Source organism: Alosa alosa, chromosome 14 (assembly GCF_017589495.1).
Source record: "Alosa alosa isolate M-15738 ecotype Scorff River chromosome 14, AALO_Geno_1.1, whole genome shotgun sequence".
NCBI classification, from domain to species: domain Eukaryota; kingdom Metazoa; phylum Chordata; class Actinopteri; order Clupeiformes; family Clupeidae; genus Alosa; species Alosa alosa.
Window position 1 is genome coordinate 11896622 of NC_063202.1, and position 10658 is coordinate 11907279.

General features: G+C 42.6%; 1 protein-coding gene across 1 annotated transcript; it reads left to right on the forward strand.

Moving 5' to 3' along the window:
- The first annotated feature begins 2570 nt into the window (after nt 1-2570).
- On the forward strand, nt 2571-8536 carry rhcga (Rh family, C glycoprotein a). The gene is made up of 11 exons (XM_048263274.1): nt 2571-2905; nt 3436-3628; nt 4197-4347; nt 4652-4799; nt 4968-5134; nt 5355-5492; nt 6041-6177; nt 6440-6564; nt 7043-7116; nt 7386-7459; nt 7893-8536. The coding sequence occupies exons 1-11, from the start codon at nt 2680-2682 to the stop codon at nt 7924-7926; spliced, it is 1467 nt and encodes a 488-aa protein (XP_048119231.1). The 5' UTR covers nt 2571-2679; the 3' UTR covers nt 7927-8536.
- Nucleotides 8537-10658: the final 2122 nt, after the last annotated feature.

The window sequence follows — 10658 nt, forward strand, 5'->3', positions numbered from 1 at the left end:
ATGTCACAGATCAATTCTGTGTAATCCTATGAAGGTTAAAGTTACAACTTACTGGCTAACACATTTTACGATTATGGTGTAATCTGTGAGAGTTGATATCTGAGCTCAACAGCTAATTAAGATGAAACTTAATCGCATCAAATTGATTGGTCGAAATTATGTACTTCAATGTGTCCAAGCCAGCTTGTTTGTTTCCAATTGACAAAACAAAGACTGTAAATGTGAAACAGAGAGACTTGGATCCAAAACATAGCCACCCTACAGGAGAAACTTTTCACCCTTTTCACCCCCCTAATAGTTTTTGTAAAAGGACAGTTTCTGCAGCGTAGGCATGATGTAGGCACTATGCAACCCCCGACTTTCCTGTAGTGGAAAGGGCCTATTATTCAATTGTATGTCAAATGTGGTTGCTTTCATAAATGTTCATATGACCCTAACCCTGAGAGGGCAGTAAATCCACTTCAGAACTGTTTTCCCATCTTCAACCCATCAAGACTGGTGCCACTCAGTGCTTCTAAAATTGCAATATTCAAACTGAACTTGCGGGTATCTCTTCTTCCGAATAAACAATGACTTGAGTTATGTAACAGTGTATTTCCACACACCCACAATTCATCTTCAAAATCTGATAACATCTGGTATGTACTGTACAGATAACAATGTGCGATCACGGTTCAGTCCGATCTGATATACATTTAAGCCTATTAATCTAAACTATTAATCTAAACTATGGCGCCACATAGGACAGTTGCTTAAAGGTTTAATGGCATTTTAATATCATATTAATATGAATAAATAATAATAATCAGTTTGCGAGTCGTGAGACATAAACATATCCACGATTTAAGACTAAATGGGAACAATCATGTGTCTTAATATATAATTTGACTGACATTATACTGTAGAATATTGGTTCTAGTTCTGGTACTTCTTAATGTTCTAGTTTTAGGATACAAATACAGACACTAATCTGTATCCTAAAATCTAAATCTCTAAAATTGACTGCCAGGTACATGAACAATTAAGTTACATAACACTGGTTGTCTTGAATAAATATCCTAATGACACTGACTTTTTCACCAAGATTACTTAATAGTTTATGACTGCAATTTATTACCTGAATGACAGTATAATTCAGTATTTTGCAGCTGAATTTTAATCTGAATCTCAGGAAGTCACATTGGTGCATACACTGTAGGTTCCTTGCCACTTGCCAGACCTCAGCTAAGTGAAAGCTGCTGGATCTTGACATTGCATCATGCATTCATTGCTAACATTATGGCCACTGAGTGTTAATGGCCAATTTTCAATAACTAGATCTGAAACAGAGTTTTAATTGAGTCCAGAAAAGGATAAGACAAGGCAAGAGATTTAAAGTAATAAAAACAAACAAAAAAATGCTCATTCTGGGGCCTGGGCTTCTTGTCCTTCCATTGTTGTTTTTTGGGCTTTTTATGCCTTTAATTTGATAGGACAGTGGAGAATGACAGGAAGCGAGTGGGAGAGTGTATCAGGGTGGGATCCGGAAAGGACCACGGGGCGGGAATTGATCCCGGGTCACTGGCGTACGGTGCAGGGCCTCGGCTGGGGCCTTCATTGTTATTTTTAACACATACATCTATATGTATTTATTTTCACAGTACTTTTCCCCCCATAACTATCTGGAGGTACCCATTTTTTAATCATTTTTCTTGTGCTGCATGGGAATAAAACAGTGATGGGGAAACCCGGCTTCAGAAAAATGAAATCCTACCACATATGTGTTCCAACCGGTCACAGACTCAGACTCTTGACACAGACTGACATCAACAGGCGGGTTTTAATTTGAAAAGGTAGCTCAAAACACAGAAGTATCAAAATCCAGAAGGGCACAAAAACAGAAGATTACAGGGCAAAAGGCAAAACAAGCAGTGTCCAAAAATCCAGGGACATCAAAAACTTAGGAGAATTCTAGGCAAAACTGATAACCAAACACAGAAGTCCAAAGCTCAGAAGATGAAAGAACTTAGCTCAAACTGGAGAAAGCCGATGGAGTTCACAACAACAATGTGTAAGTAATAACACACTACAGAGTCCGTATGTCAGGTAGCGACGAGGTCAGACAAAGAGGACTGGAGCAGGCTTTTAAAGGTGGATTAACGAGCTCAAAACCACGAACAGGTGAGGAGGACTAATAGGCTGGGGATTGAGAGCGATGATATTGATTGAGTGGAGAGTGAGAAGGGTGCGTGGCTGAGGGAGAGCCCAGTGCCGGTGTGACACAACCATTGACTAAACCAGCTGATTCTTTTTAGCTCAACTCTTGGCTGCCAGGTAGATGAATCAGTGAAATCACCTGGTCGTCCCATCTCTGATAAAACACAAAAACAGGTTGATTGTGCATCACTACCAAAAACCAGTTTGTGTTTTTTTTTTTTTTACTATCTACCACATGCATCCTCTCTCTCCCCCTTCCCGCCCTCTCTCTCTCTGTCTCCCTCCCAAAAGGCGGGTCAGGAGCGTGGCCAGTGAGGCCTGTGGGTCCCGACACACCTCCACCGCGCGCTATAAAGCAGAGCTCCACAGCCTAGTGTGCACTGTGATTCCAGGTGGCTTTAAAGCATCCATCAAGTTCAGCCAACCCCCCAGAGGAAAAGAAACCATCTCCAGCATCACTGTGCTCCCAGGCCAAGGGGAACCATGGGGAATTGTGCTCAGGGCTGTAAGGACTATTGGTGCCGACCGAAGAACACCAACGTCCGGCTCAGTCTACCAGCTGTGTGCTTTGTCTGGCAGATTGCCATGATTATCCTCTTTGGAGTCTTCATCCGCTACGATGAGGAGTCGGACACCCATTGGGTAGAATTCAGAAGGGAACATAACATTTCCAGTGATATAGAGAACGACTTCTACTTCAGATACCCAAGTAAGTTCAGACTAATGTCATATTATTTTGCCATAGTGTAGTTAGTAGTAAATACAGTAGTATTTCCTAATAGGCTGAGAGATAAATGACACTTAAGCGATGAGGAAAAGGTTCACATCAGATTTACTTTTTGCAGATCATAAGTGATACTTGCTTGTTTGATAATATTGCCAATTTGATCTCAGCATTGCAGTGCTATAACATGCCACTCTCCATGACATCTTATTGTGATGTGTCAAGCGGACCTGACACTTGGGTACTTAACACTTAACCTAAAATAGTTGTTTAGGCTGTCAGGATGGTTATATATCTCCATGTACTTGAGTGCTATTCAACAAATTCTTGAAAGTCCACATTATTGTTCTTTCATCTCTCTGACTGAACCGAACAGATGCTCTAATAGTGCACTTTCCGTCAACCACCACAGCAATTTTGGGTGCAATATGAACCAAGCCACTGTGTGAACAGCTTTACTTGATAAACCTGCATTAAGCCCTCCTGTTCTGTGTCCCTCCCTCCCGTTCTCCCAGGCTTCCAGGATGTGCACGTAATGATCTTTGTGGGATTTGGCTTCCTCATGACGTTCCTGAAGCGCTACAGCTTCGGCGGAGTGGGCTTCAACTTCCTCATCGCCTCCTTTGGCATCCAGTGGGCCCTGCTGATGCAGGGCTGGTTCCACTCACTGGACCCGAACACTGGCAAGATCACCATCGGCGTCGAAAGGTAAGGGACAGCACCACGGCACCTTTTGACCCTGGTCATGACTGTAGCTGGACTTTCTTTTTTAAGGATGTTTTTTGGGCTTTTGCCTTGATTCAGAATTTACATAGAACAGCAAAGAGTGACAGGAAGCGAGTAGGAAAGAAACATGGGATGGGATCAGGAAATGAGCACGGGTCGGATTCAAACTCGGGTCTCCATGGGCACTCGGACCTCAGGGTGATACGGACGCTATCATTGTCTATCAATGTGACAATCAGTCCGCTATTGTGTAGCATAAATCATACCATGAAGGAATGTACTGTGAAATGGAGCTATCAGTTATTTAGAAAAGAATCCTTTGTGTTTCGCAGAGTGATCCTAAACAAGTCTTGTGATCTGTCTGGAAGGCTTTCATAACTCCATCTGCCAAGTAGCAATTTCCCAACTGTCAAACTATTTGTGACAAGCTCATGCCAAGAGCTATCACATGAAGAACTGGTTCAACTGGTTTTCTTAGACATCCATGTCTCTTCTGTGTGCACATCTGTACTTAGACCTGATTTTCCTGTCTTCTCTTTCTCTGCATTAGCTTAATTAATGCAGACTTCTGTGTAGCTGGCTGCTTAATTGCCTATGGGGCCTGTCTGGGTAAAGTCAGTCCAGTCCAGCTAATGGTTCTCACGTTGTTTGGGGTCACCCTCTTTGCTGTGGAGGAGTACATCATCCTGGACCTCATTCACGTAAGTTTACTGGACAGACTGTTGTACAAGCTTTGAACTATGTGACACGGCATCTAACATTTGATCAGTCAAACACTGCTGCCACACCCCTGATGTGACGGTTCAAAGAATATCCCTATGCTTAAAAACTTAATCAGTCAAAGTCAAAAGTCACCCAAACTGGGCAAGTTACCAAGTTGTCTCTAAACCATTGAAATCTCCAGTGTCCTTTTGAAACGTGAAACTTACATAAACACACAGAAATGCTTACTTCAGTTGATCGTTAACAGGAACATCAACAAATAAAAAAATGTTTTCTTCACAGGCCAAGGATGCCGGCGGCTCCATGGTCATCCACACCTTCGGCGGCTACTACGGTCTGGCGATCTCATGGGTCCTCTATCGACCAAACCTCCACCAGAGCAAGCGCCTGAATGGCTCTGTCTACCACTCCGACGTCTTCGCCATGATCGGTGAGTGAAGATCACTAGCGGTTATATGGCCACAGGCTCATTTCCATTGGAATCCAAAGAGGTCCCTCAATGACCTTTGTATGGCATACATAGGAATAAATAATAAAAAGGGCAAAATGGCTATTCATGAAATGGTCTTGATTTAAACGATGTCTTCTCTCCGCTCAGGCACACTGTTCCTGTGGATGTTCTGGCCCAGTTTCAACTCGGCCATCACTGACCACGGAGACGGACAGCACAGGGCAGCCATCAACACCTACCTGGGCCTGGCCTCCACCGTGCTCACCACGTACGCCATCTCCAGCCTCTCTGCCAAACGAGGAAAGCTGGACATGGTAACGTTGTCACCACCACCACCACCACTCAATCCCCTGCCCTGTTCTATTCACCTGTCCATTTGCATGTGTTCATTTAATTGATATGACTAACAGAATAGTGCTGGACCGTATTGTAGAAGCTACTGTAAAGTAAACCAGTTGACAGACATTGCTTTTAATTATGATTTAATAACTCATACCTTATCATGAGTCATAATTCTCTCTCTCTCTCTCTCAGGTGCACATCCAGAATGCCACCCTTGCCGGGGGCGTTGCCATGGGGACAGCTGCGGAGTTTATGATCCAGCCCTACGGCTCTCTGATCGTGGGTTTCTGCTGTGGGATCCTCTCCACGTTGGGCTATCTGGTGCTGTCTGTGAGTGCTTTCAGCTCCCCATCACCACTAACACTCATGAGGAATCAGACCTGTGTGGCATTCCGTAACAGTGATTACCCTAAAATCTTACTTTATGGAAAAAAGACAAGCTAAGCAAGTCTGGGTCATTTTCAGTCTAGGGTAGAGTTTCAGGGGTCTGATTTCAAACGCATCCTGATCTAGTCCACAAAAGGGAGGGAGGGGAAACTGTTATTGATAGTGCAATAACAAATAGGTCTTTGGTAGGTAAATACGGGCTGGCCATATCCCACAGTCAAATCCAAATGGCATGTTGCCATACTCTGGCCAAGCAAGTTTCCCCGGGCTGTCTACACTAAACCGAAAACCAAGAAAAACTCAAATGCAAATAAAGTCATTAATAACATACCTGATAATGCATAACATACATACATATGGATATTTTTCTAATTTATACAATTATGCAAATATGTTTAATAGACATAGATGTTAATTTAGTGGTGTGTATTTTTAACATCCAATGTTCATATATGAATGTAAAGAAATAAAAGTGGATTTTCCCCTCTCAGCCTTTCATGGAGAAGACCCTAAAGATCCAGGACACATGTGGAGTGCACAACCTGCACGCCATGCCTGGCGTGATCGGGGGTGTGGTGGGAGCAATCACTGCTGCTGCTGCCACGGAAGATGTCTATGGTCATGAGGGGTACGTGTCAACCACTCTCTTATCATGACTACAACTTTTAAAAAAGCTTTAACTGATGCACGTCTAGCAATATTTGTAAAATTCCAGTAGAGAATTTACAGACCGTATAAAACTCTATAGACGATTCTGAATGAGTTCCCATTATTCTAATTCCATATCATGAATAATGTCTCTTTCTGTCTGCCTGTTTATCTTTTCTTTCTTTCTCAATTCTGCTTTCTTGCACCTCCCTCCCTCTCTCTGTGCCCCGTTCACATGATAGGTTGGTGAACACATTCGACTTTGAGGGATCCTTTGTGAACAGAACCGTTGGAACTCAGGGTGGACACCAGGCAGCAGGCCTGTGTGTTGCCATTGTCTTTGGAATAGGTGGTGGTGCCATTGTAGGTGAGTGGAAACCTGAATAACCATTCAAGTAGAAAACAACAAACAACCCCAAACAACTGACTATGCAAGTCCTTGAGGTCAAATAATTGACAAAGTCAGTGTTATCAAAACAGTTTTTAAGCACACATAGCCTGGCTAAAGCACACATAAATATTAATGGAACTTAAATATGACAAGAGGTGCAGGTAAACTGCTCCTATTCTGACACACTCAAAAGGAAGTGAACTAGCCAGTAGTGTGAAACTCGCCTGCTTTATTTGGCTATAAAGCCTTTGCCTAGCACAGCACACAGAAATGAATGCATAGTCTAAGAACATGTCCAGTACCAGGAGTATTGACATTGATTATTAATAATTGAGAGAAGTTTTCCTATAAAAATGAGCACACAATAGGTCTACCAAAGCAAGACTAAGGAAGTCCCCTTAAGCCTAAAAGAAAATGTTTCTTCAACTCACTGTCTTTTTGTTCTCTTCAACAGGTGCGATCCTGAGGCTTCCCATCTGGGGAGATCCTGCAGATGATAACTGTTATGATGACGAAGTTTACTGGGAGGTAAGAACTTGGATCAGAATTACAATGCTGTCTTTTTGCATTTCAACCGCTAGATGGTGGTATTATACAAGAATACTCACTGAAGTAATAGGCCGAACGGGATTTTTTAGGATTAACAAAGTAACATGCCTTTGCACGTAATCTATCTACCCTGATAGTAGTTTTCCTATTTATTGTGTACAATCATTTCCAACATTATCAACTCAGAGACGCCATTTTCATTGGTGTTTCATCAAATCCATTTGAATTCTAATCAATCTCTTTTACAGCTTCCCGAGGATGAAGAAAGCATCCCTCCTATTCTTGAGTACAACAACCACATGGTAACCAAGAACCCTGACATGTAAGTCCACAATCAGCCTATGATCTCTTAGGGTAGCCTACATCAGGTTACTAACAGTTAGGCTAGTCCTAGAAGAAAGAAAGTAAACATGGATGGAGTAGCCTACCTCAGTGACAGATAGAAGACAGCACACGGGTTACCTACCGGTATTAAAACTAGGCTATTAACGATGGGCTACTTATGTAGGCTAATGAATGGCATTCCGTTGAACCGCGTAAAATGTGTTTTGAACACACCACAGGGTGTCGCTCTACACCCACACTTCTTTGGGTTTTGAAAATGTTCCGCTGCAAACTACAGAAAAAAACTGTAGGCTTAAACATATTTGTACTCATGTCCTGTCAACGAGGAAGTGATATTATGGCTCAACACCTGTATACCTTTTCGATTTTACACACACACACATTAATTATTTCCACTTTTTGTATTTCAGGTCTGAGTCCAATTTCTCCGTGGAACAAAGTTAAACAAACTCCCAACCCCAGGACCCTGGCATGGACCGACATCCCAACTTGAACCCCAAGAATGGAGAAAAGCAAAACATGCAAACAAGAACTCTCGTCGTTTCCTTGTCTTATCCCGATAATAACTTGTATGAACGTTTGTGTTTTAAATTAATGGTTACAATGGCACTGGAACCAATAATTGGTTTAGTCGTGCCAACAACCGCGATCGTAGCCTACTCAGGTGGCTATAGGACTATACACCATATTGTGGCTATATCCCACATGGTGTCATGCCCAGGCGCACGTGGCCGCGCGGCGCGTCTGAGTAGCCTGGTAGCGGCAGTTTTACCATAAGAGCATATTCCCGGATGTACCTAATGGATGTACCTAACTATGGATGTTATTGCTATACTTTTACTGTCCTAGTCCTATAATTAATTTTCCCACCGTTTTAAGGATATTTTCCATTTTTAATCTTTAATCTTATCCTATGCATTTTTATATCAGTGAATGTAGCCTACACAGTATGCCTTTGTTGTGTTTGTGAAAATGTACATGTATTTAAATGTGAATGTGAATGAGTGCTACTGTGTGTTCATAATGAAGTATATTGATTAAAAATGTGAATGAAGGCCTTCCCTTCTGACATTTCTACATTTACCCACACTCTTTAAATAGAGGAAATGAGAATAGAAATGGAAGCGATTTAAAAATGTAGGCTATTTGCTATTGAAACCCAACAGGTGCTATACAGATGAAGTGTCAGGGCTAGGCTAAATAGTAACTGGTAACACAGTAAGTGCGTTTATATGAAATAAGTGTATATTTAGGAGACTAGGAAAGGCTTAAGGGATATTTCATTTTCAGTATCATGGTGAATGAAATTGTGTAAATGCAAAGCATATTTCAGAAAATAACAAAACATTTAACAGAAAACGTTGGTGTTGGTAAAGCAAGTTGATTATTGATGCCATTATTAATAGTTATGTATGGACCCTCTGGGACCACTGCACATGGTCAGAAATATCAGGGGCCAAAGTCTTTGCAAATCATCCATCCTGTTGCCACTGCAACAAATGTGAGCAGCACCTTTCAAATGTTTCACCTTCCTTTGCAGAATGATCCAGACACACAGTCCTTACCAACCTGCTGTCCCTGTCAAAGCCCAGCTAGGCATTTAAGGAGAACCATTTCCTTATTCTTTATTACTTTCCCCCCTTCTGAAACCTCAGTATTTCAATCAAAGTCCAGCCTCTGTCTCAGCCATATCTCTGATGATGTTGGCACGGTGAGTGGACTCCCTCCACAGTCTGTCCATGTGGCTCCACTGATGGCTGCGTGATGTCCGAGTGTGGAGAGCCAGACTGCATAGCGTTCTTGCTGGTGGAGGAGGAGCGGTGATCGAGTGTTGGACAGGCTGTGTGCTGCTGCCCGAGGGGACGTGGTCATTTGTGAGGGTCAGGCTTGTGTCCTCCCCTCTGATCTGTCTTTTCTCCTACTGATGGGTGAAGGTCATCTGGGTCTCTCTTCCTGATCAATCACCGTGGCGGTTAATGAAGTCTAAACACACACTAGAGATGGAGCAAGCCCCTGGGGAATCTCAAGGGCCGGTTGTCCATTATGAGGCCATGAGGGACATTTGTTGGTTAAGTGACAAGGAAATTCATGGTTTCAGACATAATGATAATCCACAGCTCAGTAATTTTTGAGTCTATATAAATGGCTTATTGATTGCCATAATATTCAGGAGACCTGTTTTTGAAGTGGGATTTACACAGAATTGATCACTTTCCCTTTTTACAGTAATCAAATCAAGTTGTGATTTTTTTTTGCTTTGTGTTTTTGTGTTGCTTTTTAACATCAACATTACACTGATTTAACACTGGCAAATAGACTAAATAGGAATCACATAAATATTTTGACATTAATCTTATCTTATCATTAATATTAATCTAAACCCTTGAAAAGCATCTTATTATTGGATTTTCAAGTAAACACTACCATATTATGCCCATGAAGTGAATCTACTGTTTCAGTGTTTTTCACTGTGTGGCTGTCTGCGGTCTTCTACAGGTCCTTAGAGGGGAAGACTGACACGGTCAGATGAAAGAAGAGAGATGCAGAGTTTTTGAGGAAAGTAGGAGAGGAGGAGTGCAGAGAAGAGAGGGAGGAGGAGGAGGAGGAGAAGAGAGAGAGGAGGAGGAGGAGGGGAGAACAGGAGGACTAGAGTGTTCAAGCGCCTGCTCAGGTTTAAGGGATTACAAGGTACAAATTAGATGGACAGCAGGGGGGGGGTTCCCATGGGCTGGGGAAAGGGGGGGGTGTAGGAAACACTGAGTATGAGTGAGAGTAAGAGCTAACTGGTCAAGCGTGGATGCTTGCAAATGTTTGGAAAGTTTCAAAAAGGATGAGAAATAGTGACAAAGGAATTCACAGGATGTGTGTGTGTGTGTGTGTGTGTGTGTGTGTGTGTGTGTGTGTGTGTGTGTGTGTGTGTGTGTATTCGAGCGCGTGCACATGTATCTGATTGTGGGTGTGTGTGCATATGGGTCTTTTATGTCTTGTGCCGAGGTGTCTGTGTGATGAATAGTGTGTGTGTGTGTGTGTGTGTCTGTGTGTGTCCATGTATTTCTCGTCCGCTGGAGGGCCGGAGGCACGCAGCTGCAACAGAGATGTCTTCCTGTGATCTCTTGTGCAGGTGGGCAGACCCTGACTACAGTCCGACCTGAAAGAGAGAGGGAGGAGTGCAGCAG